This window comes from Molossus molossus, unplaced genomic scaffold, assembly GCF_014108415.1.
Source record: "Molossus molossus isolate mMolMol1 unplaced genomic scaffold, mMolMol1.p scaffold_m16_p_1, whole genome shotgun sequence".
In the NCBI taxonomy this organism is placed as follows: Eukaryota; Metazoa; Chordata; class Mammalia; order Chiroptera; family Molossidae; genus Molossus; species Molossus molossus.
Genome location: NW_023425344.1, coordinates 187,173,672 through 187,200,808, shown reverse-complemented (window position 1 = coordinate 187,200,808; position 27,137 = coordinate 187,173,672). Strand labels below are relative to the sequence as shown.

Genomic DNA, 27,137 nt, shown 5'->3' with positions numbered 1-27,137 from the left:
ATACAGACAGCTGACTCCAGATTTTTCCATGATTTAGGTAGGGCGATTTAAGATGCATTATTGGTAATATAATTGTTTGTATAACATTTTATTTTATTTTTAAGTGTATTTGTATGAGTTTTTATTAGATTTATTTTCATGAATATGTGTTTATTCTCTTTATTTAGAAAATTATTGTAAATTTGATCAGGGTAGGGTGTATATAGAAGTGGGGAATGACAGGCTATGCCAAAGTTTTGAAAACTTACTTTCTATAATAAACAAACAAATGGATTTGAGATATAGTTTTATTAACTTTGGCCACGATTGGGTAATAGCATTAACGTTAGTTAGGCTTGGAGGATGGTCCTCCTTGGACGACGGGAGGAATGGAGTCTGGTTGCCTTTCCATCAAGGGCTACTTGAGGACCTCTCCACTCTCTGCTGACTAGACACAGTACAGGGAGGCCTGGGAAGAATTCCTGGTGTGTGCAACTCCTGAGCCCAGTCCCTTCTCCATTCCCACCACCCCACTCGGCCCCCTTCAGTAGAAGAACCCTAGACTGGAGCCCAGAACAAAGTCTTGGCTCTGTGCTGACTGGCTTCAGACTCCTGAACCATACGTTGAAGGTGCTGATCAAGGTCATTATTCCACTGTTACGTTCTGTGACTGTAGTTTAGCTTTAAACAGAGCACAGCACTGATGTAGGCCTCTGTATAACTGCACAACTGCTTTGCAAAGTGCTGATTGTTTTTCTTTCTGGGAGTGTTTCTCATGGTGTCCGTCTTGTGCTGTCCATTGGCCCTCGGTTGCCTCCGCAGTAGTTTTTGTGAAATGTCAATTCATATAATTTCAGAGTGGAAATTGAAATTCCTGGTTCTAGAGGTGCTGTAAAAAAGGAGCTAGGGAGATGCCTGCCTGTACCCTGAATAATGTGGGCGTGTCCTACACAGAGGGCGTTGGTTTAGATTTTCTCACGTAACCGTTCACCACACATACATCTCACATGCTACCCCTTGCCCTCATTTTCTTTATAAAAGCTTCTAGAGAGGGAGGTGTATTTTATTTCCCTTTCGGGTGAATATTTATCCACTGCACTCTATTCAGCAGATTACAAAGAAAAGTAAAACAAGCGTTGAAATGTAGTAGTAAGGTACAAATAACTGGATAACTCAGAGATGACCTTGAGTGCGTTTGCCGGTGTCTAGGTTCTGAGTGGCTCGCATGTAGCTACACACAACTGCCTGTGTGCTATGTGTCTGACGTGCACAGTGTTACCAGAGCAGATGTTCGCATGGAGGAAGTGTTCCTGGTTAGAAAGGTTCTTAACCTGGCGTCTGCCAGGGCAGTCGTGACCGGGCTCCAGAGGGGATGGGCGAGTCCTCTGAACTGTGGGGAAGAGGTCTCTTATCCAGACTCTCTAAGACGTTCACGCCTCCCCTTGCAAGAAGGTCGCAACCACTGCTTTATGAAAAACACATTCTTGGTGAGAAAGGACGACATTATATTATATTATCTCACCTGTTCAGCAAACCTTTCTTGAACAACAGCTAGGCATCAGGATGTAAACAGGCTTTATGTCTAATTATATTTTGAAAGACAAAATTCAACACGGGGACTGCCTAATTTAGCAATCCATGATACAGTTTTTTTTTTTTTTTTTTAAATGTCTGTGTAACTAGTATATTTTGAGAAATGTATGGCTTGTGAAACTATATTATTAATTTGGTGTTTTCCTTCAGCCCCCCGCTTCTCTGGGTAGGAAGAATAGTACGCACTCACAACGTAGTGTAATGGTTCTTTTTACTGTGGCTGAGTTCTCCCCGGTGTCTCAGTGTGACAGGGAGATGAGACCAGATGAGCTTCCTGGAGCTCGTCGTGTTCCTTCCGAACTCCTGAGAGCAAACTGTCTCCCAGACTCTCTGCTCCAAATCGCCTTCTCCGCCCATTCACAGCAGTGCCATGTTCCGAGATCTCTGGTTCTCTCTCCCCGACTCATAGAAGTGTTGTAGGGAGAGCTCTGTCCCCTTGATGGTATACAGCCTTTGTTCATTGGCCTGGAAACCTTCAGCTTTCGGTGAAGTCATGGACTTTGGTTTCTATGTCATGACCTTCACCTGATTTATTTCCTACCTTTCCTCTAAGGGTATATTTAAAGGCTCGACTTTTAAACACATTTTACTGGCCAAGGGACTCTCACAGACCTGTGTATGTGTGTGGCCTTCTCGTTTTTCTGTCCCCTGGAAACCTGTTCAATTTTATTTGCTTCCATGGATTCAGCTATTACTTTTTTAAAAAAATTCTCACCCGAGGATATTTTTCTATTTATCTTCAGATAGAGTAGGAGAGAGGGAGGGAGGGAGGGAGAGAGAGAGAGAAAGAGAGACACAAATCAACTGGTTGCCTCCCGTACAACCCCAACCATGGCCAGGGATGAACTGAACCGCAACTGAGTGCGTGCCCTTGACCAGGATCGAACCTGTGATTCATTGGTCCGCGGGCCGATGCTCTAACGTCTGAGCCAAACCGGCCAGGGTGCTGGTACTCTTTTATTACCACACTTGTCTCCCTCAGTCAGTCTTAAAAGATGTCTGTCTTTGTCTTGAATTGAGCTAATCATGGAAAAGATGGAACCAGTCATTTTGCTTTATTTGTTTTTGGTGTTTAAATTGCACAATTTTATGAGTATGATCTGTTTTCTTCAACTTGTCAGCAAGAAGCAGCATGGTCTAATTGATGGACGCTTGTAGTCAGATTTTGGCCCTGCTCTGCCTTCTGTTTACAATGTTTTCCATATCTACCTTTTTAAAATCAGTTCGCAGTTTCTTGTAAAATCTCTTAAGAAAGTCTCTGATGACCTCCCAGCACATACATGTCAGTTGTCTCTTCCCCCTCTCACACACACGTGCACGCTGGCATGCACGTAGCCCCTCTGTGTGCCGTGCCCCTCTGGTGTGCCGTGCCCCTCGTGTGCCGTGCCCCTCTGTGTGCCGTGCCCCGCGTGTGGAGCTGGCCTGGGTGAGCGGCAGTGCGCCCAGAGGCTGCAGCGCTGGATAAACACGGACCCGTTTCCTGGAGCTTCATTTTGCTCACGCATTCAGCGGAAAACATTTGAAGCAAGCATGGGTGCTTCTATGAAATAGAATATAAAATTCACATGGATTTTTAAGCTAAGACAGGGGACTTCAGCCAGAGTCCCTTTCCTCTGCTTAAGGATACAGTCAGCATCCTCATGAGGTGTGCTTCGGGTGGGTATCCTGAAGGCGTTGTTGGGCTTTAGGCTGTCCTGTGGGTCAGGCCCCAGATGCCTGCTTTCTGCTTTCTTGATAGTCCTCTTCCTATTTATTTCTTCAGGTGTTTTCAGGTAACTTGAACCAATGACCTTAATTGACTCCTCTGCCTCTCTCCTGCTCCTTTGACCTGGAATGCAGCCTTTGAAGCCTTTATTGAATGAGCCGTGATGATTTCTCCTACCTGACTCACGACTCCCACACACATTTTCTTGTTGAAGAAACTTGAATACATTGTATGCACGCTCTTTATTTTCTAGATCTCCCCATACAGTTACACGCGTGTACCTACGCACACATGTTCATCCTGTGTGCTTTTCTCTGTCATTTATTGGTAGGTGTTTTTTGTTGTTGTTGTTGCACACACTGTGTGTAAGGCCCCTGCATAGGCCCCTGCAAGGAGGCAGTGAAGAGAAGTAAGACATGCAAAAGGTAGAAAGAAAAACGTGAGGGAAATAGATCAAGTTTCACAGAAGTTCAGAAGAGGGGAGCGCTTATTTCTGGCTGCTCAGATTAGGATGAGCATTTGGATATTCAGAGTGGAGTGAGTCTCTGTACCCCTGCTGTCTGGGGATACAAACGCCATGGTTCAGAGTCAGAATGGCCTGCCTCCTAGGCACACGTACACGTACACTGACAGAGTGACGTGCAGATAGGAATGGAATACATTTCCTTTGGCTCGGATAAAATCTAGCTTTAGAACAACAGTGAATGCAAAGCAGAGGGGAACTTTAGAAGTCATGGAATTCACCCTTTACTAGTGTTAATTCCAAAAGGAAAAGCCAACGGAGAAGCTGATGACTCACCCACGGTCACTGGCCTCGGTTCGCCTATCTGTCTCCTGCACTGGCCCTTGTAGAAGAGGTGATGTGGCCACGCGGTGATTTCACGTTTGACGTAGAATCCGATTACGTCGGGTGATTGTTAGATTAATATTTAATAACTGACCATGAAAACGACCTCTTGAACGCTTTTTCTATTTAGGAAGACATTTGCTGTCATTTGAAAGATAAAGTGAAACAACTGGAAAGGAATCAAGAAGCAACCAAATTAGAAAAGACGGAGATGATTAACAGACTGACCAGGAGTCTGGAGGAGAGTCAGAAGCAGTGTGCCAGCTTGCTGCAGTCAGGTGGGTGTCTCCGTGCGGCCCCCAGGCCGGTGTCCGCGCAGCGACAGCAGGCCGGGGCCTTGAATGATAAAGATCCAGAAGAGACAGTAAAGATCGTTGGCGAGGATTTTTTCTTATTACATATGTGTAAAGAGGTACTGCATATTTATTAGATAATTTGGAAAACACAGACAAGTATAAGGTGAAAAAAATAAAAATGACCAATATCTCTGCTGCACAGAGGTAACGACTGTTGAATTGGAATGTGTTTCCTTCAGGTGACACAGGGCACACGTACACAGTTCCCTGCCCTTGGAAACAGACCAAAGCGGGATGTTCACAAATCGAATAATAGACAATACATGTTATAAGGCAGGTTCTCTCTCTGAAAGCTAAAAATGATACGATGTCCTGTTATAGTTTGCTGTTCAAAGTTGATCTCTGATCATGTAGTTCTGTCATTCTGTGTTACTGCCTAAGTTTCTTTCCCTCTCACAGTGGCAGAGCCACTTACCTGGTCGAGTGAGGTTACAGATTCTGTCCCGCTTAAGATTTCTCCTGTGGCCTCCATGCTACTAGGTTTGATAATGTGCTTCCTATCATTAGTTTTAGCCGTGCTTTTATTTTCTATTCATTGTTGTAAAATGATACTAGAGTACAAGGAAATAAGGTAATCACATGTTTATACAAACACCACCACCCAGACCGAACGGCCTTGTTTGCGGCTGAGTAGCTCACACTGAAAATAGCTCGGTGGTCATTTATTAACTGATACGTGATTGTCACACTGTGGCATGTGAAGTCAATTCTGATTACAGTGCGTGTAAGAGCGGGTTATTCAGAAGTCAGCCAGAGCCAAGACCCTTGCGGGGGGAATGTGGTGGACCTGAGCAGAGCAAGGACGATGGGCCAGGTACCATGGGGCAGAAAGCCGTGGGGGCCTAGCAACAAGCAGAACTAGGAGAACAAGGGCCTCGCCCCAGGGTAACCTTTCCTTCCCTAGCATGTCCCTGGTCACGGGGCTTAGACTCCCTGACCTTTCCTCCCCTGGCGTGCGGTGACCCCCCTTAGAGGAGGAGCACGGGGCAGAAGAGTGGCCTCCTGCTACCCCAGCCGCATTGACGAATGACCCCCTGCCCTGGCACTGACCAATCAGTGGAGACCAGGACCCTGAAAGGACACATCTGGAAAAGCTAATGAATGTTCTATTGAGACCCTCCCTTGAGAACTCCCCTCACACCCCGACCTTTCAAACCCCCCAGACAGAACCCAGCTCCCGCCCTCGCTCCCTAGAGTGGGCCCACGGGAACCGTTGTGTCGAGTGTACTTTGCTTTGTCTCCCCTGAGTTTCAAGGGTCCTTCTTTTCCTCTGTGCCTTGTTTCCTGAGCCCAGTTCTTCTACAGCTCACATCTTCTACCTCTGGAGTGTCTAAAGAAGCTTTCTCTTATTAAAAAAAACCCGAAAAGTTAGGTTGTGGGTTCGATTCCCGGCCCCAGTCAGGGCACATGCAGGGGCAACTGATCAATGTTTTCTTTCGCTCTGCCTCTCTCTGTCTCTTTCTAAAAAAAGTCAAAAGTACTAACATCAAAGCCAGTCTAAAAATGCGTGTGTGTATGTTTTGGAGGAGGCAGAATTTGGACCATGCTCTAGTTAGGTCCCTGTTTAGTTTTGGATTCTTTTGTTTTCCCATGTCATAACTGAAGAACCTTTTCCCTTGCCATTAAAGGCTTTGAAAATATGATTTTCTTTAGTTGCATAATATGCCATCATTACTTTGCTTAAACATTTCCCAGATGCTCATTTTCTTTTGAGCAAACCCAATAAAGGCCCTTGTAAATGGAAACACGCCCCCTCCACACACACACAAAGAATAAAAAATAAAAAACAAAAGAAAAAATTAGATGGGAACCTCCCTTGGTACATTTAAAACACCAGGTTACTAAGGTTTCAGAAGCATAATCCTCATAGACTTCGTTCACGAGGTCGGGGTGGTGGGAATACAAGCGTTTCGAAGGACGCTAAAGGCCACATGATGTAGTTTCTCAGTTGAGGGTGGGAGTGGGTGAGAGTTTTTGCTGTGGCTTTCTGTGAGTCAGAAGGCCACGCCCCTGTTAAAGGGCTTCTGGAGTGTCCAGGGCTGTGGACGCGACCTGATTCATAGCAAGGTCACAGTAGGTCATGTCTTCCACTTCCCAAGGACACACAGGGAACCATACTAAATCGTGGAAATGTGTGGACCAGACCTGTGCCTTGTGGGTCCCACTGGCTGTTCCTCTGTGCTCCTGAAAAGATCATAAAATGGTCATAAAGCTGTGGATTCATGTCTCCTGTACGTCATCCGTGCCTTGGTCATTTACACTGCTGTGTTCTGTGACTCCTCCACCCTCAGGCTCGGTCCAGGAGGTGGTGCAGCTGCAACTCCAGCTGCAGCAGGCACAGAAGGCGCATGCCATGAGCGAGAGCATGAACAAGGCTCTGCAGGTGAGTGTTGCCCCACGGAAGAGTTTCACTTTTCTGAACCTTGATTTCTCTACATGAAAAAGGTGGTTGGACCATCTCCAAAGCCGCCCATGAGAGTTGTTTGCAGTCTCGCCCACACGCGTGGGTAGTGAAGCCCAGGGGTCTGTGTGTGTGTGTGTGTGTGTCCCAGATATAAGGTGATCTGCAGGCCTGGGAAACCTACCGTGTAGCTGCAGTGCTGTCACCGCCTCCTCCGGTGCTATGTACATTGTCCACGGGAGGCAAAGGGAGATGCTGCAGGAAGAGGTGCAGGGTTACCTGCTCTGGAAGGAAGCACTGGGCCTTCCCACCACCGGCAGACTGTAAAGTCCAGCACGCTGCTGGGAAACCAGTCCACTCTGCTTTCTGCTCTAGTGAGCCAAAAGGAGCTGCCTCTCTTTTTTAGCTCAAGGGACACTTTTCATGGAGGAAAAGTGTAAGGGAAGCATGAGTGAGACGATGTGCATTTTCTTTTTTTTTTTTAAATATGTTTTTATTGATTTTAGAGAGAGAGGAAGGGAGGAGGAGAGAGAGCTAGAAACATTATGAGAGAGAAACATCAACATTGATTGGCGGCCTCCTGTACTCCCCCTGCTGGGGATCGAGCCCACAACCCCAGCATGTGCCCTGACCAGGAATCAAACCTATTGGTCCACAGGTTGATGCTTAGCCACTGAGCCACACTGGCTGGGCATAACTTGCATTTCCTTTCTCATTCACTTATTCATTTGTTCATCCAGTTTACTGGAAAACCTGATATGTGCTGGCCTTTTCTATAAAGTTATTTTTAACATGTGCTAAAGTGTTTGAAGAAGCATTTCCGCCTTCTCTTGACCATTAAAATGAACTTCAAGCATAGATAGAAGGACTGATTCTTAAAGGAAAACAATGAAAATAACTTTTAATAATTTTGTGTTGTAGGAAGAATTAACAGAACTAAAAGATGAAATTTCTCTCTATGAATCTGCCGCAAAACTAGGAGTACTTCCAAGGGACTCAGGAGGAGAATTAAATACAGAACTCACTGACTCATATGTGGATTTGGGTATTAAAAATGTCAACTGGAAAAAATCCGAAGTTAAGAGGTATCGAGAACCTAGTTCACTGTAGAAGAGCCTACACTAATGGGACTGACTGTGCCCGGCACATGAGTGGCACCAGGCATGAGCCGACAGGCTGGCAACCCAGGCATGTGCCCTGATTGGGAATCGAACCAGGACCTCTCAGTCCACTGAGCCACACTGGCCGGGCGGGAAGCCTTTCTTGAATGCATCTGGCCCACACCAGCACTGTCTGATTTCTAGTTCAAGACAGAGTTTACCGTCATTATTGTTGAGTGGGAGTGTTCACTACCTGTTGTGTTTCAGGCATCATGCAGCTAAATACAAGTATATATGTTTCCTGAAGGGTTTGCTCTCCAATAGGTGTTAGAACGTATGTATTTTAGCACTGGATTCTGTTTTCAGAACTGAAGGTAAGAGTCAGTTAATTGAAAACTCAAGTGATCGGGGAATGTGGTGAAACAAGGTGTAATTGTAATTTAGTAGGGCTCCATTTTTCTGGAGGTCAGTCTTGAGGGACTGTCATCTCCAAAGACCGCAGCTACAATCCAGAAGAAAGCAAAGAAGAAAATCGCAGAACTAAGTTGTGTGGTGTATTTAGGAAGAGTCTGGCACCTCTTCCAGGCCATGTTGACTTAGACTTGTTTGCACCCCATGAGATTTCTGATTTCCTAAGCCGTGGGAGAGTAGCTGGGGCTGGGGCTTGGGAGAGGTACTGCCATGGTTCAGCTGGACAGCTCAGCCTCAGCAAGGAGAGATCTATGGGAGCAGCGGGCTGGAGCTGCTGGGCCTCGTCGGGGTCCACGGCATGGCCCCGAGTTGTCTAAGAAAGCTTTCAGTGTGGTTAGTTAATCAAAGTGAAAGAGGGGGTGTGCGTTCTATTTTTTAGACAGATTTACATAAAATTTTATTTTATTTATTTTATATATTTTTACTGATTTTTTAGAGAGTAAGAGGAAGGGAGAGAGATAGAAACTTTGATGTGAGAGAGAGACATCAATCTGCTGCCTCCTGCACGGCCCCCACTGGGGATCAAGCCCGCAACCTGGGCATGTGCCCTGACCGGGAATTGAACCAGGGCCTTGCAGTCCATGGGACTATGTTCAATCTGGGCCACAAAAAATTTTAAAGTTAAAATATCATCTGGAAAATTTACTGCTGTGAATGCCTCATTTCCTGTTAATACCAGATTATTTCAAGGGGCTAATGGAAAGAGTGTGTTTGTTAGATCCAGATTTTGTTTTGAATCATAGTTTTGCCATTTATTAGTAGCTTTATGACCTTGGGCAAGTTTCTTGACTTTTCTGAGCCTGTTTTCTTATCAGGCTTTCTTGATTAAGTAGATCATAGTATATACTTTGGGGGTTAAAGTGAGGATTAAAATAGATAATGAATAAAAAGGGCCTTAAGTAATATGTTTCAGTGCATGAGGCACTTAATCAATGGTAGCAATTACTGTTATTAGATGATGAGTTAAAACATACCATTGATTAGATTTTATATTAATCCACTTCTTACTCAACACATACTTTATTATTGAAAGTTCTTTTTTAAATCCTCACCCGAGGATATTTTTCCACTGTTTTTTTTTTTTAGGTAGAGTGGAAGGGAGGGAGGGAGGGAGAGAGAGAGGGAAATACTGACCTGAGAGAGACACGCCGATTGGTGGCCTCCTGTACCCAGGGCCTGAGATCGAACCCAAGACCCTTTGGTCCACGGGCCGACGTTCTGACTGCTGAACCAAACGAGCCAGGGCTATAAAAAGTTCTTGATCCTCATCTCAACCTTAAGAAAAGCGTCAGATCCATTGTCATCACATTAGAATTGGGGAACCCAAGGAGGCAGACAGACCATTATCAGCAGAGCCAGGACTCGAAACCAAGACTTGACTGTCACATAAACCTGTTCCATGTTTACACGACGGTCAGACTTTGTGGCCTTAAACTTTGTTCTTTATGCCTTTTATTTTAAAGGATTAAAGATTTGGTTTATGCCAGAAAATATTTTTTCTCCAAGTATGCTATTGTCTTATTTTAATTTGTGCCATAATTAGCTTAGGAATTGGGTATATAATAATAGTGGTAATCTATATATTTTCTCAAGTAGACCGACTTCATCATGATGTCTACTAAAATATATTCTAGTTTTGCCCCTTCTGTTTAAGTAGTACTCCTAGCGGAGGTCCTGTGGTAAAAGCCCATTCCCGAAGATAACTAACCTGAGCCCTCACCTCACTATGGCAGGACAAGGATGCCAGCACGAACAGCTGGGCAAGTGGAGAATGACCGAAACCTAGTGGGTGGGCACTGAGGCTCAGCGAGGAGAAGGTCGGTGGGACACGGGATATGTGAAGGAAGGTTCAGCTATTCATCCCACCTACCAGCAGTTTAATAGATAAGAATTCAGTGCAGATGAAAAAGTAAGAAATATTTCTTCTTAGATCAAAGTGAGAGATCTAGGAGAGAAATCTGTACCTTTCCTTTGCTGGACTGTGATTCTCAGAACAGGAGGAAGCAAGAGTCTTTCCAGTGTCAAGAGTTTTAGTTCTTTGTTGACTTGAGCTGCTTTCAAATCACTGACCCAGTTATTAGCGGCTCCAAGCTTTTATTCCCAACGACCGCCTCCCTCAAGCTACCGCCTGGTAGATCTGAAGGGGTTCGCCTCAGTGTTCTGTTTCACATTCGCGGAATCCGAGCAACCAAATCTGCACACAGCCTGCAGACAGCTCCCCCTCTCCCTTATTATAGTTGGCTGCGAAGCTCCAATAATAAACATTTAACAAGTGGAATGCCTTTTCCTTTGGTCTTCTCAGCAGGCTTCACAAGGGACTACAGTTTATTTGGATTCAGGGGAACCAGCTTCCATAGGGCTCAGTAGTGAGCCTTAGGCAGGACTGGTCACCCCCACTGACTTTTTCCCTTTGGGGAAAGAAGAGAAAATTATTTTAGCAAGTACTTTCTCTGCCCTTTGACTTGGTTCCCCCCAGGAGTACACGATGTGCTATTCCAGTGGGCAGCATTCAGTAAGGAAAGAAATGAGGGATGCATAATGTGTTCACTGAGAAAATAAGTTCTGCTTCAAGTGAGTTCACCGTCTTACAGCATGGGCGGGTGCACTGTAATATGTTTTATATTATATTTCTTATATATTGCTATTTCTTATATGTCTATATATTTCAATATAGATAGAAGTGGTTTAAATAGGTGAGTTGTGTAGATACCTATTTACGCTATATAGATTACATATACAAAAGTGTATATCAATAAATATGTAGCATATTGGAAGTTCCTTTTATAATGTTAAAACTAATATGTTCTACATTCTCTCTCTTCCCCCCCCCCCTCCTCTCCCTGTATATGTATACACATAGTATATATACCAATGTTTCATTTGGAATCATCTGAAACTGAAAATAGTAAAACTTTTAAACTCAGATACTATTTATTTCTTTTTAAAGAAATAGATGTTAGTTTTTTAGAACAGTTCTAGATTTACAAAAAAAATTAATATTGTACAAAGAGTTCCTGTAAACTTGGCACCCATTTTCCCTTATTAACATCTTACATCAGCACAGTGCTTTGTTGCAAAGAACTAGTATCGATACATTGTCATTAACTAATATATCCACAGTCGACAGATGATCTTAGTTTTTATTTGATGTCCTTTTTCTATTCCAGGATCACATCCAGGGTACCACATTATATATAGGAGTCCTATTTCCTTAGGTTCCTCTTGAATTTTCTTGTTTTTGATGACACTGATAGTTTTAAGAAATACTGGTCAACTATTTTGTAGGAAGACCCTCTATTGGAATTTGATGTTTTATGTTTTTCTCATGATTGTTCTCCTCATGGGTTTTATGGAGGAAGACCATAGCGGTGATGTTCCATTTTCATAACATAATATTCAGGGTACATACTATCAATATTTTTTCCAAAAGTAACTTTCTCCTATATTAAGGAAAAAATAGAAACTACAGATTAAGAAAACAAGAAAAGTAATGTTACTTCACCTCCCCTGAAGAAAACCACTATTAAAATTTTGGTATATAATTCCTTTAAAAAATGTTTTTATTGATTTAGAGAGAGGAAGGGAGAGAAAGAGAGAGAGAAACATCAATGTGAGAGAGACACTTTAGTCGGGTGCCTCCTGCACGGGCTGGTGCTCGAATAGCTGAGCCACACTGGCCAGAACACGTTTTGGTATATAATTTCCACACCTGCTTTGATGTTTCTAAGAGATAAAATAATATAGAATATACTGTTTTATAATGTGCCTTAATACATTATGAAATCTTTAGATGTCAGTAAATATTGTTATATATATTTACTAATGGGTATGTGAATGAATGTAATACATTCTAGTTAGTAATACACTGTTCAAAAAATTTTTAATCATAAATAATACAATATTGTTATTACAAGCATCCTTGTAGCCAAGTCTGTATTAACACCTTAGATTTTTCCCTTAAGATGTGGATGGACAGTCTTGTGAAAGGGTATGCACATTATAGGAGGTTCTTTTTTTTTTTTTTAATCCTCACCCCGAGGACATTTTTTCGATATTTTGTTCAGATAGAGGGGGAGGGAGGGAGAGAGAGAGAGAAACATCGACGTGACAGCGACACATCGAGTGGTTGCCACCCACACGACCGACCAGGGCCGGGGACAAACTGCAACCGAGGTACGTGCCCTTAGCGGGAACCGAACCCGGGTCTCTCCGGACCGCAGGCCGACGCTCTAACCGCTGAGCCAAACCGGCCAGGGCTGGGAGGTTCTGATGAATGCAGCCAAGTAGCCCTCGAGTTCGTATCATTTCCCACACCCTGGCAGTGCCTATTTCTATGGACCTAGCCAGTGCTGAGAGTTATCACAACAAATTTTATTTGTTGGTGGTATTTTTTTTAGTACTTTTATAGTTTTATTTTACTTTCTAAACCTTTTAAAATTGTGAAATATAACACATAAAGAGAAGTGCATGAAGCATACACTTAATGAATGATTTTAAGGTACATACCCATGGAACCACCGCCCGGGTCAGGAAACTGCCCATACTCCTCTTTCCGGTCACACCTGTGAGAGTAACTGTTACCTTGACTGTTATGGCAATCATTTTCTGTTTGTTTGTTTTTTGTTTTTTTGTTATTCTTTTAAGACCTAATTATTCATACCTAAACAGTATAGATTTGGTTTTCCTTCATATGAATGGAACTCATACATTAGATGTTTGTGCTTGTTTGGTTTCTTCTACAGCTTTATTTATGTATTTCACAAACCATGAAATTTACCCATTTTAAGTGTACAGCCCAGTGGTTTTTAGTTTAGTCACAGAGTTGTACAACCATCACCACAACTGAATTTTAGAACATTTCAGTATCCCCAAAAAGAAACCCCGCACCCATTACCAGTCATTCTGCATACCCTTTCCTGCCCACAGGCCCTAGGCAGCCACTAGTCTACTTTCTGTTTGTATGGATTTGCCTGTACATTTCACATAATGGAATTATATAAGTATGTGGTCTTTGTGATTGGCTTATTTCACTTAGCATCTTATGTTAGCACTTCATTTTATTTTATAGCCAAATAACATTTCATTGTATGAATATACCACATTTTGTCTATTTATACATCAGCTGATAGACATTTATTTGGATTTTTTGTACCTTTTGGCTATTATGAATAATTCTGTGTGAACATTTGTGCATACATTTTTGTGTGGACATATGTTCTCATTTCTTTTAGATACGTACTTAGGAGTGGAATTGCTGGGTCATATGGTAATGCTAAGTTTAATATTTTGAGAAGCGATCCAACTGTTTTCCAAAGAGGCTGCCCCATTTTGCATTCCTGGCTATTCTCTGTCTCTTGCAGTTCCATATGAATTTTAGGATCAGTTTGTCAATTTCAACAACAAAACAGGCTGGAATTTTTGACAGGAGTTGCGTTGAAGCTGTAGCTCAAGTTTGGGAGCATTGCCATCTTGATACTGTCTTCAGATCCCTGAACATGAATGGCTTTCCATCCATTTAGATCTTCTTTAATTTCGTTTAGTGTACTAGGTATCTGCTTTTGTAGTTTTGTGGTTTTCATCGTCCCAGCTGTGTACTTCTGTTAAATGTATACTTGGGTATTTTATTCTCCTTGCTAGATTGTTTTCTTAATTTTATTTTTAGATTGTTCATTACTAGTATATAGAAATACAGTTGATGTTGTATATTGATCTTGAATCTTGTCACATTGCTGAGCTGAACTAATTTATTAGTTAAAAAGGATTTTTAGTGGACTCCTTAGGATTTTTTTATGTTCAAGATCATGTCATTTGAAAATATAGATAGTTTTACTTCTTTCTTTCCAATATGGATGCCTTTCATTTATTTTTCTTGTACAATGTTGAATAGAAGCGGTAAGAGCAGATATCTTTGTCTTGCTGCTGACCTTAGGGGGAAGTATTTAGTCATTCTCCATTAAGCATGAATGTGAGCTGTGGGATTTTCATAGATATAGGTGTTCTTGAGGGCTTCTTCACTCAACATTTTGTTTGTGAGACTCATGTTGTAGCATGTAGCTGTAACTCGTGTGTGTGTGTGTGTGTGTGTGTGTGTGAGAGAGAGAGAGAGAGAGAGAGAGAGAGAGAGAGAGAATCTTAGTATGACTATTTCAAAGTTTATTGATCATTCTGTCCATAGATTATTGGTTATTTCTTGGTATGATGTGCATACATTTCTGTTGGGTGTGTTCTGTTCTGTGCGTGCATAGCTTGGGATTTAGACTGCAGTTTGTACAAGTTTATGCACAAAATTCAGATTCCTTTCTCTGGATCTCTTCTCTCCAGGAGTCTTCCTATATTATCTCTTTATCACTGATTTTCAGCAGTTTGGTGTTGATGTGATTTATGGTAGTTTTTTTCATGTTTTCCCTTTATTTAAAAATTTTTTATTTTATTTTTTATTTTAGGGAGAGAGAAAGGAAGAGGGAAAGAAAGGGAAACATCAATGAGAGAGAGAAGCACTGATTGGCTGTCTTCTGCACGCCCCCTCCTGGGGATTGAATCTATAATTTGGGTTTGTGCCCTGACTGGGAATCGAACCGGTGACCTCTCAGTGCATTAGATGATGCTCAACCAACTGAGCCACACTGGGCCTTCATGGCTTTTTGTTTTGCTTGAGATTCATTGAGCTTCTTGGTTTTATAGTGTTTTAGTTTTCACTGAATAGGAAAATTTTGGTCATTAATTTTTCAAAAAAATTTTTTTCTGTCCCCCATCCTCTTCTGGGACTTCGGTTATGCTAAGAGTAAAAAACTTAACATGCACTGTGTATTTCTGTTTTTGTCTTCTCTCTCTGTTTAATCTGTAAAGTTTTATTGCTATATCTTTGTGTTCATTGATCTTCTCTTCTGCAATGCAAAGTATGCTGTAAATCTTATCCAGTATATTTTTCATTTCAGATGTTGTAATTTTTTGTCTCTGTAAGTCAAATTTGGGTCTTTTTTATGTCTTCCATTTCTCTCCTCATCGTGTTTTTTTTTCTCCCTACTTTATTGAACACATGGTATATATTTGATTAATCCTATTGCCTGTGTCACTGGTGGTTCATTTTCTATTGATTGATTTATCTCCTGCTTATTTTCTTTCTTGTTTATTTGCATGCCTGGTGAATTTTTATTGAATGCTAGACATTTAAATTTTTATATTTTAGATGTTAGATTTTACTTTATATTTAAAAATATTGTTATTATTTTTCTGTGACACAGTTAAGTTACCTGGAATCCATTTTACCCTTTCAAAGCTTTTCTGAAGGTTTTGTTAGATTAGGTTTAGAGGCGCCTTTCACCTGGGGCTAATTTGGCCCATCTCAAAGGCAGTATCTGATGCTCTGTGCATTAGGAGGCCTTTCCACTATGGCTCATTGCAATACAAACATTCCCAGCCCTATCCGTTTCCTGTGGCTCTTTTCCTGGCCTCCAGGTAATTTCCTTACATCCACACCCAGATCTCTAGAGCTCTCTTTCTGCATGGCTTCCTTTCCCCTGTGTTCATCGCCTCCGTTTCCAGCCATTTTGTCCTGCCCAAAGTGAATGAACTCTCTGCAACTCAGTGAGACCCGGTTCTCTGCACTTCCTCTCCCTGTGCTCCAGCCTGGAACTCTACGGCAGGAAGCTGTGCCGGCACAGGTCTCAGCGGGCTTGCCTTCCTTTTGTCAGGGGTCACTGGGCTGTGCTGCCTATTGTCTAATAATTGAAAATCACTGCTTCATATATTTAATTTGGTTTTCCTTTTATTTTATTTTATTTTTTGAGGCAGGAAGATAAATCTGGTTCTTTTAATTCATTACAAGAAGGAACAGAAATTCTCATTCCGATTCTGAAATTTATTGAAACTAAAGTTGGGATTAAATGGCTTTTATTTTTGTTATTTTTTCCCCAGTTGCTCAGATATCCACTTAGACTTGTGTTTTAGTAAAGGAGATATAGAAATTGTAGGTTAGGATGGCTTGTGGTTACTATTTTTTTTCTTTTGTTTTTATGAAGTTGTAAAGGACACGCATATATGTCATGCAGCTCACCTGAAACAGAAGCGTGAGCCATATTGAAGTTCATGTGGCCGAACTTTCAGTGGGGCAGCAGGACTCAGCTTAAGAATGGTCCTCCTGTCCAGCTGGTGTGGCTCAGTGGTTGAGCATTGACCCATGCACCAAGAGGTCGCCGGTTCGATTCCCAGTCAGGATCCATGCCTGGATTGTGGGCCTGATCCTTAGTGTGGGACTTGCAGGAGGCAGCCAATTGATGTTTCTACCTCTCTCCCTCTCCCTTTCTCTCTCTCTAAAATCAATAAAGGGGGAAAAAAAAGAATGGTCCTATGAATAAATGTATTCCTGTATATGGGGACATAGCAAAAGCAATATCCTTGTGTATGACAAAGTTTAAGATACTGGTATATAGTTGCATAGGTCACAAAACCTGGCCATCATTGCAGTTAGTAGCTTTTAAGGAATAACCATGCTTGATCTGTTACTTGACTTAACTTTAAATATGATACTGTCTCCATTAGCATTTTCCCACAAGAAGACCCAAACAAAGAGCTTTCCAAGGATGAGGTGATTCTGAAGCTGAAAGCGGAGGTGCAGCGTCTGCTGGGCAGCCACGCCGTGAAGCGCCGCCTGGTGGCGCAGCTGCAGAGTGACCTCCAGGGCTGTCGCAAGCAAATGGAAGATCTGCAGAGAGTGGAGAAGGAGGTAAGAAGCATCGAGGTCGAGGTTCCTTGAATTGGTAGAGCTGAACCGCCATTTTTCAAAGACTTAGTAAGGACAGTGCTTACAGTTTTCACATTTAAATTAAACCTTTGGCTTCCAGGGGTTCATTGGACTTTCTTAGAAGTAAGATTTAGAGAGAGAATGTCATTCCAAGGACCCTATTTTCTGGTTACTCTTGGCACGTAGTAAATGAGATGCCACCTAGAGAAAATTTCTTTATCCCAAATCCAAGGAAGCATCCGTCCTATATAATAGAGTATTTGCATTTTCCCAAGACTGGCTTGTATCAACAGTGCACTGACATCTAACTAAATTCTCCATTTAGCACGCTGTCCATGAGGCTTCTCTGGCCCATGTTTCTATCATGAAAGTCACTCTGTGTAAGGAAATGAATTTTATAGTGGTGGTGGTACGAGGGAGAGGCAGAGTCAGGTTATGGTGGAGTCACTGATCCACCTCTGTATCCATACTCTCCTTACTTTATAGGTGAGAAAATGAGGTTGGAGCAGCTTGTGACCCTTCTGAGGTTACAGAGTCAATCTGGAGGCAGACTGAAGTTAAAACAGTGGAATAATAAACAGGCAAGGGTTATTCCCCAAGATCATGCTACCACAGAGATCTTCAGGGTTGCCCCCCATGGCAGCTGCCTTTTCCACCCTTCCACATTGTGCATTCAAGCCTGCCTGCACTCCCAACAGACAAGAAGGCGAAGACTTAGCAACTAGAAGGAGAGGTGAAGGAGGAACATAAATGTAGATGGTGTATTCCTTTCCTCCTGGATGGAAATAATTTTTTACTTCCTATGTTAGTACTGTTTATCTCCTGATCCCTTAAACTAGGAATTGTATTTATTAAAACAGTCCTATTAAGTCTGGATGGTGTGGCTCAGTGGTTGTGTGTCGACCCATGAACCAAGAGGTCGCTGGTTCACTTCCTAGTCAGGGCACAGCCCAGGTTATGGGCCCAGTGCTCAATGGGGGGCATGCAGGAGGCAGCCAGTCAGTGTTCTCGCTCATCAATGTTCCTATTTCTCTCCCTCTCCCTTCCTCTCTCTCTAAAATCAATAAAGAAACAAATTTGTTGTTTAAAAAGAATGTCCTATGTAGTAAGATGAAGCAGAACAGACGTAAGCAGAAAGGGTGGAAGTCACGCTGTAAGAAAAACCAAATGCAGACTGCTGGGAAAATCAATATTGGCCGCCTTCTGCATGCCCCCTGCTGAGTATGTGTGCTGACCGGGAATCAAACCAGTGACCTCTTGGTGCATGGGTCAGTGCTCAACCACTGAGCCACACTGGCCCGGCTACATAGGACATTCTTGGGAGCATTGTGTTGGTAATTCTCTGCACATTTTCTCAGTATATATTTGTTGAATTAATACACGTATTGATCCACTTCCTAGATGGGGGAATGGGAGAGGACATGGTAATTTAGCCAAAAGGTGGTTTTGTTTACAATAAACACAAGTTTAAGTCAGAAAGCAGGGCTGGGATGTATGTGGAGAAGGAGCAAATCATTGAGTTTAAAGGGTTTTTTTTAAAGCAACTTTGTGCAAGGTTTTGTGGGACTCAGTGATAAAAGAAACAATGGTCAGCCCTGGCCAGTGCGACTCAGCTGGTTGGAGTGTCGTCCTGTGTTCTGAAAGGGGTGGTGGGTTCGATCCCTGTCAGGGCACATACACAAGTTTGGGGTTTGATCCCTGTCAGGGCACATACACAGGTTTGGGGTTCGATCCCTGGTCAGGGTGTGTGCAGGAAGCAACTGATTGATGTTTCTCTCTACATCGATGTTTCTCCTTTTCTCTCTCTAAAATCAATTTAAAAAAACACCATATCCTAGGGTAAGGATTAAAAAAAAAGTAGAGGCCAAGTTAAAAAAAGGAAAGCCATTCTAACGAGTCTGTAAAATCTTTCAGAGAATCACTAAACCCCCAAATCTGGAGAGGAGCTGACAGAGTAGGTATTCTTAGCTCTGTTCTGACTGGGTAGGGGCAGTGGCTTCTGGGACACGGTGGCAAGTGGAAAGGGAAAGTCAGCAACTGGAACGGTTTCCCTCGGGAGTGAAGACGCTGCGAGTTGTAAGACTGAGCCAAAGCCTTGGTGTTTTGTCACCGCGCCTGGGGATGAGATACACACACCTCGCTCCCCCCGCCCCCCAGTGAGTGGCATGAACCTTGGTACAGGCTATTTTTTAAATGTTTTATAAGAGAGCTTAGAGTTGGGGTAAATACATAAATCAACAAGTCCAATAACGTAGGTTTTTTTTTTTTTTATTGATTTTTTAGAGAGAGAGAGAGAGAAATTTTGATGTGAGAGAGAAACTGGTTGCCTCCTGCAGGCCCTATACTGGGAATTGAGGCCACAACCTGGGCATGTGCCCTGACCGGAAATCAAACTGGGACCTTTCAGTCCATGGGACGATGCTCAACCACTGAGTCCCATCTGCTGGGCCAATAATGTAGGTATTTAAAAAAAAATCTTTGTCACCTCTCAAATAAAGAACTCATAAAAATAAATGTGGAAGACATTTAGATGCTAAGAGGAAAATGTGCCAAGTCATATAAACAGACACATTTGGGAAGATGTAAAACAAATGAACAGTGAAGGTCTGTGAGAGGTTCCACTCTGGTGGCAGTGGAGGGATGCCAATGAGAGCCGTTGTGAGCTCCCTTCCCCCATCAAATGCAGTCATCATCTAAGGACAGTCACTGCCCCGGAGGTGAAGAGAGTGGACAGACCCATGAGAGAATACATTTGGACACGCTTTCTGGCAAAAATTTACCAAAGTCTATTAGAGTCTTAAAAATTGTACCTATCGTAATAAAATACGTATCTGTGAGTCAGTACTGATTATGTAAATAAATAAATGAATGCTAAATTTAGTAGATGAAAGTATGATGAATAATAGAATATTTGCATACTCTTGAAGTATCTCCTTATAAGATACTTACTGTTATAAATGGAAAGATAGTAATTTCACAGCGGAGGTGCTTGCGGACACTGCCCCCATCGGTTGATGGTCACCTGTGCCATTCATGCCCCAAATGCATGACCTGAATTCACTAATGAAGTTACATCAGAAAATAAATCGAGGGGCATCCTACAAAATAATTCGTTAGTACTCAAAAATATTGTGAGTTTGAAGGACAGAGACTGTCCTAGGTTGGAGGAGACTAATGAGATGGGATCACTAAATGCAACGTATAATCATAGATTTGATTCTAAACCAGGAAAGGACATTAGAGGAAAATTAGAAAAATTTGTATAAGGTCTGTAGATTCGTTAATAATATTGCATCCTAGTTAATTTCCTGGTTTTGATCATTGTACTGTGGTTATATTTGGGGACCATGGTAAAAGGTATATGGGGGAAAAAAAAGGTATATGGAAATTATTTGTACTGTTTTTACAATTTCGCTGTAAGTATGGTGTTATTTCAAAACAAGTACTTGGAATTTTTTTAAAAACCTGAAAAACTTTTCACTTTTCTTAAACATTTAGACTAAAACAGATACCTCAGAGAAACCAACTAATCAGTTATGGCCCGACTCTTCTGCTTCTGAAATGATTGCCAAAGATGAGATTCTAAGACTTAAAAATGAAATTCAAGTTTTGCAAGAACAAAATCAGGTAATTAAATTCCTAGAAAGTGCTTTGTGAGAATGTCCATGGCCTCATTAAGTGCAAAGAGTGTAGTGGACTTTTCTCTTACGGAGCCATGTGAGTTAGTAGTCAAGGGTATTAGTAGGTGGTTAAGGATTCCAGTTCTTTCCTTGACTATTGGTCACGGGGTAGTAGTTTCATTAGAAAGTAGGTTAGTGTAAATCCAGTTTTCTGTCTATACAGTAGCATGGCTGACAGGGGTGTTTTTTCTTCCTTAGCCAGCCTTTGACCAAAAAGTGAAATTTGCTTATTTAGAAGGTTACTGAAGACTGTTAATTCTAAGACTATTTTAAAGCATCAGTGAGCCACTACCTTTCTGGTTAAGTATTTTCATTTCATATATTTCAAATTAAATACAAAATTTTAATTTTTACTTCTTTCGGAAAGCTACTTGTCAAATAAATGGTTCTATATGCTTAAGGCATGAAGAGGCTTTTGTAGTGTTGTGAAAATGATATCATGGCCCTGGCCGGCTTGGCTCAGCGGTTAGAGTGTCAACCTGTGGTTCAGAGAGACCTGGGTTCAGTGTCCGCTAAGGGCATGTACCTCGGTTGCAGTTTGTCCCCGGCCCTGGTTGGGTCATGTGGGTGGCAACCACTTGATGTGTCCCTTTCACGTCTTTTGTAAACAGGCACTTAAAGAAACGGAAGAAAAACTGCGAAGTACAAATCAGGATTTATGTAATCAAATGAGACAAATGGTACAAGATTTTGATCGTGATAAACAAGAAACTGTTGATAGGTAAAGTCTATGTAGAAGCCGAATGCCTGCCTCCTGGGCATCCTCCCCCCCTCCCTCCCCCATCCTCCTCCTCCTCCTCACCCCCACAAAGATTCCAGAGAAATGATGGAGTAAGCCTTCCCCGCTGAGACCTTGGATTGGAGAAGATGAGTCCCTGGCTTCTCAAATTGGAATTTGGAACTCATTTTCCATAGAAGTGAGGTTACGTAGTGGGTTGGGTTCTATTGCACCATCAGAATGGTGGTTCTTTGAAATGGTATAGCTTAATGATGTTTCAAAGGCTATTTATAAGGAAGGAATCTGTGAGAAAATATGTCTTCCAAATACCAAATCATAAACTTGGAAACAGACTTTTGGAACATAACTTACCTGTGAGTTCGGTACTGCTGGTATTTGTGTTTAATTTTGGAACCACACTCCCCGATGATGTCATTTCATTTTTTATGAACAAGTCCTCAACACACTATTATCTCTGTTTGAAGGACTGGGACATCCTCACATCCAAGTTTCTAATTTTTTTCCTAGAAACATCTGAAGAAAGGACAGTTTGAAAATTGCTCCCTTTTTGGCTGGGGAACCGATCTCACCTTGACCATAGTTTCATTAGGGAAGAGTAGGGGGGAGGAGGGGCGGGAAACTGGGTCATCACTGCTTAGGCGCTGCTGGCTGCCTTCCGCCCACAGGTGTGAGAGGACCTACCAGCAGCACCACGAGGCCGTGAAGGCCCAGATCCGCGAAAGCCTGTTAGCAAAGCATACTTTGGAGAAGCAGCAGCTCTTCGAGATGTATGAGGGGACGCACTCGCAGCTTCGGTGAGGAGAAGAGCTTAGGCACCCTTGAGGCTGTACGACAGCGTTCCCCTAGGTCGGAGCTTAGAGAAAGTGGTGCTGCAGTCCGTGTCTCGTTCTGCGGGTCATTTAGTTGCTGGTTTTGTGTACCCAAGGTCGGAACTGGATAAGATGAATAAGGAGATGGCCTCCGTGCAGGAGTGTTACCTGGAGGTGTGCAGAGAGAAGGACAGTCTGGAAGCGGCTCTCAGGAAGACCTTTGAGAAGGAGCAGCAGGCTCGGGAGAAGAAGGTACAGGTCCACACCGCGTTCCCTCCCTGTGATTTCTCCGCCTCCCTGTTGTCATGGAAACCAACACACTTGTTCTCTTGGGCCCTGGGGAAGGCGCACGCAGAAGTCTCTTTTCTTTGGGCTGTGTCACACTGATGCAGCCCACAAAATACAGTAAGGTGTGGGTATGATTATTAACACCTTAGTAGAAACTGGCCTATGTATAGGGGAAAATCAATCTTTCTTATTGATTTATTCTGAGGCAAAAATGAGTTCTGAAAATAAGAGTGGACCTGAGTCGCTTGGAGTCTGAAACCTAGGGGTCCTCATTTTGTGCTTGCGTGTCGGCTGCTCAGGCGACCCCGCCTGGCCGGGAGCCCTGGCAAAGTGTTCCTCCAGAGACATTGCCCTCCGGTCCCCTCTCTGCCGGGATCGAAGCATCATTTCATTCTGGGGAGCAGAGTGGCCCTTTGAACGTGGGTTTCCTCACAGGGAAGGCGGTGGCACGGAGATCGTGGAGAGAGGTCAGTGTTGTGGACCTCTTTCAGGGAAGCCGGAGGGTTGCACGTACTCCACTGCCTGGACCGTCCAGGTTGCCACTGGTGAGTGTGCAGGGCTCAGATCACACGTGGAGTCGCGCCTCCTCTCTCCTTCCCTGTCCCGCCAGAGCCTCATCCAGACGCACCTCTGCCTCCCACTGGGCCCCTGTGGACCACATTGTGAAAGCTGCCTGCCTCGAGACCGGGAACGATTTCTAAAGGCCCGAGTAAAGGTTCTGTACAGAGGTTTTTGATAAGTTATAGGAAAGCAAGGCATTGCTACCACAGACTTAAAAAGAATAGTAAAGAGCAGATGAACTCCATTCATTTAGTATTTTGATTATTTTTGAGTAGATTAATATGGTAAAAAATAATGTGCCATGTTATACGTATCATGCACTGGAAAAAAAAATTCTCTGAAGGGAGCTGTTTTAGTTGGTGCTGGCAGTGTGGAAGGTAAAAGGGCTCTCTCAAGTTACCCAGGAGTTAAGGACTTGGCTTTCAGTAACGTTTTAAAAATTAAAATAGGGAGAAGATTTCTCATGTGATTCTTTATATATTTATATATATATAAATAAATTGGCAAGAACATAAGAGCAATTCAAAGAAGTCATTCTTTTCAGGAATATATTTTCTGGTACATTTTTTTTTTTATCCTCATCTGAGGACCCTTTTTCATTTATCTTCAGGTAGAGCGGGAGGGAGACAGGGAGGAAGAGAGAGAGAGAAACATCGATGTGAGAGAGACACATTGAGTGGTTGCCACCCACACGACCCCAACTGGGGCCAGGGACAAACTGCAACCGAGGTACATGCCCTTAGCGGGAACTGAACCCGGGACTCTCTGTCCATGGGCCGATGCTCTAACCACTGAGCCAAACTGGCCAGGGCATTTTCTGGTACTTTTAAAAGAATCAAGCTGTCCCTGGCCAGGGGGCTCGGTAGGTTGGAGCATTGTCCCGTATACTGAAAGGTGGCAGCAGGTTCCATCCCTGGTCAGGGCATGTGCAGGAGGCAACTGACCCATGTTTCTCTCTCTCCCTCTCTCTCTCAAATCACTGAAAATGTATCCTCGAGTGAGGATTAAAAAAAATAAAGAATTAATTTGGCTGTAAATCGGATCTCAGCTAATCAGTCATTTGCGATTAGTAGCTGCTACAGACTGGGACTTAGGCTCTCGAGTGTCTGCGCTGTGGCAGGAAGGAAAGTCAAACTGTTATTTGGCTCTTCCAAAGACACTATGGGTTAAATTCTTTCCTTTAAAATGTAAAAATTGTCCTATGGTAAAATGGACTCATTTTAAAATTCGGTATGCAGATCTACACATTCTTAACACATGTCTAGATTGATCAGGATACAGAACATTTTCATCACCCTGAAAAAGTCCCTTGTGCTATCCCTTTGTTGAGACACACCCCCACACTTAAAGGGCCAGTGTACCTAAAGCATGAGAACTTGAATTCCTTCCTTCTCTTTAGGTTTTTATTTCGATACAGAAAAGCCCTTTATAAGGCTTAGGAATCTTTATAAGCCAGTCAGAGCAGAGCTTCTTTAAATTTAAGAGACTCCAATTATTTCATATCCTCCAGAGGTAGGTAAAGATATACCAGTGTGTCTTCCTATTATATATTTTATACTCGCACAACAGAAGGATATTATTAGACTCTGGAGCAAAACTGGGGAGCTTTTGGGGTAGTCCTCTGCAGGGCATACACCATTTTTTTTTTTTTTTTTTGCAGCTGAGCTTCAGGTCAGGTACTTGGTCTGGATACAGAGTCTATAAGATAATCAACACCAGGAGTGCAAGGTTGCATTTTCCCGTTTTGTATGTGCTCTGTTCTGAAACAGTGGCTGAGTCCAGCTGGGGGTTTAGTGGGAGCTCAGTTCCAAGTTTTAAAGGTTTTATTAACACACAGAACTTTCCTCATATGTTAACCTGCCTTGTTCAGAGAAAGGGAAAACAAATTCAGGCACACAGAACCCTTCAGACTCACAGACAAGCAAAGATGTTCAATATTCCCATTCATAATGCCATCCCTGTACATATTAAGGCTTATGTATTTAGTTATGATACATGCTAAGCCAGTCCTTACAAGTTAGAGGGGTTTTTTTGCTCTTCGAGCCATGCAAAACAAGTTTAAATGCTTTAAAACTATCCAAATATTTCGTTCCCTTTAGTGGTAAAACTTTCTGAATTAGACATTTCTGTAGTATGTTAAGATGGCAGATCCCTATACCCAGTAAATCTACTATTTTTCCTCTAGCAAGGTTTTCCTCACTGTGGTGAATTGCGAAAGTGGTCAGACCGTCTTCCTACCCCTGAGTGCATTCCCCTTTGCAATGGGACTTTGTGGCTATTCTCCACTAGAGGAAGAGTCTGTTTCTTATCCTTGAATTTGATGTTGGCCACATGACTTACTTTGGCCAATGGGATATTAGCAAATACTATACAAAAAGAGGCTTAGAAAACATTGATGCATTGGGGCTTTTGGAAGCTTGATGCTCTTAGGAACCCTGTGGCAACCACCACGTGAATGATCTGGGATAACCTGTTGGATGATGACATGTGGTCAGATTGTCCTTGCACACATCACTCTAACCACCAGACATGTGAGTGAGGCCATCTTAGACCGGTAGCCCCGGTTACCTTCAGAGACTGGCTGACTTGGCTCAGACCAGAACAGTGCCCTGGCTGACCCACAGAATCATGAGAAATAAGAGAGGTTTGTTGTTTTAATACGCTGACCTTACACAGCATATTAAATTTCTGCCAGTTTATTATATAGCAAAAATGACTTATATACCCACAAATACAGAGAAAATTGGTAGCAGTTTTCTGCTGTAGGTCAAAAGGAAATGCAGATACATATGGAAGCAACTCCTGAGGGGTAGACATACACAGACATGAAGATGTGAGGATTTCTTCTATAGTCAGACAAAAAGTAATAGGAGTGTTGTGTGATGTGACCCGGGACAACTTTCTCAGCCATGTGCTTGAGACTGGCCTGCAGTCAGAGCGGCCTCGGCCCCCATGACCTATTGTGAAGAAATGGGTCCTTCAGTCACCTGAGATTCTCTGACATCACAGAGCACTGAACAGACAGAGACTGTCTTCTCGGCATGTGCTGGGCGGAGAGGAGTCAGATGGCACTTAGAAATAATTTGGCTCAGCTGGGATGGGAGCTCTTTGATTTTCTTTCTCTTTATTGTCTTTAGAGAGAGAGGAAGGGAGAGGGAGAGAGATAGAAATATTGATGAGAGAGAACATTGATTGGCCGCCTCCTGCATGCCCCTCACTGGGGATTTGGCCACAACTTGGGCATGTGTCCTGACCGGGAATTGAACCAGCGACCTCTTGGTGCATGGGTCGATGCTCAACCTCTGAGCCACACTGGCCGGGCAGAATATAATGTTTTTTTTTTTTTTTTTTTTTTAGGGCACTTTTTGCTTGTTTAAAATGAATCCATGATCTAAGTTCATATTGTGAAATGATTCTGATAAGTTTAGACCAATCTATAATTAACAAATAAACAGCCCACATTATGGATGAGAAGAAAGAAGTAATGACTGGGTAGACTCAGAAACAAAACATTACTTCTATTACCTAAGTAGCAAATGAGATTAGGAAATGCTAACAGGTTTCTAGAACATCAAGAACCAAATTATGATCTTAAAAACTGAGTTGGAAGTGAAATACATTCTCAAGCTTATTTAAACTACGTTCTGTTGTCCCCAGATTACTGTATTGGGTTTGGGGATACCTGAAGGTGTCCTGTGTTTTAGCCTCCCTATTTCTCCTTGCCCATTCCCGTCCCCAAACAGCATTTCATTAATCTTATGCTGTGGTGCTGGCACCTAAAATTCTTTCTAGTAGTCATCTCCTGACCTTACACAACATATTTAAAATCCAGATGGTGCCCTGGCTGGTGTGGCTCAGTGGTCAAAGC

General features: G+C 42.7%; 1 protein-coding gene across 10 annotated transcripts in view; it reads left to right on the top strand.

Annotated features, from left to right (window-relative positions):
- Positions 1 to 27,137, top strand: part of CEP152 (centrosomal protein 152) — a 91,139-nt gene that overhangs the window by 33,977 nt on the left and 30,025 nt on the right. For 9 of the 10 annotated variants that reach the window (XM_036273922.1, XM_036273949.1, XM_036273983.1 and 6 more), the window contains 8 exons: positions 4,255 to 4,402; positions 6,772 to 6,863; positions 7,803 to 7,966; positions 16,991 to 17,174; positions 20,691 to 20,819; positions 21,484 to 21,593; positions 22,277 to 22,405; positions 22,537 to 22,672. In XM_036273922.1, coding sequence (XP_036129815.1) covers positions 4,255 to 4,402; positions 6,772 to 6,863; positions 7,803 to 7,966; positions 16,991 to 17,174; positions 20,691 to 20,819; positions 21,484 to 21,593; positions 22,277 to 22,405; positions 22,537 to 22,672 — 1,092 coding nt within the window. The remainder of the gene's footprint in view (positions 1 to 4,254; positions 4,403 to 6,771; positions 6,864 to 7,802; positions 7,967 to 16,990; positions 17,175 to 20,690; positions 20,820 to 21,483; positions 21,594 to 22,276; positions 22,406 to 22,536; positions 22,673 to 27,137) is intronic. The other variant, XM_036273940.1, reaches the window with a different exon arrangement.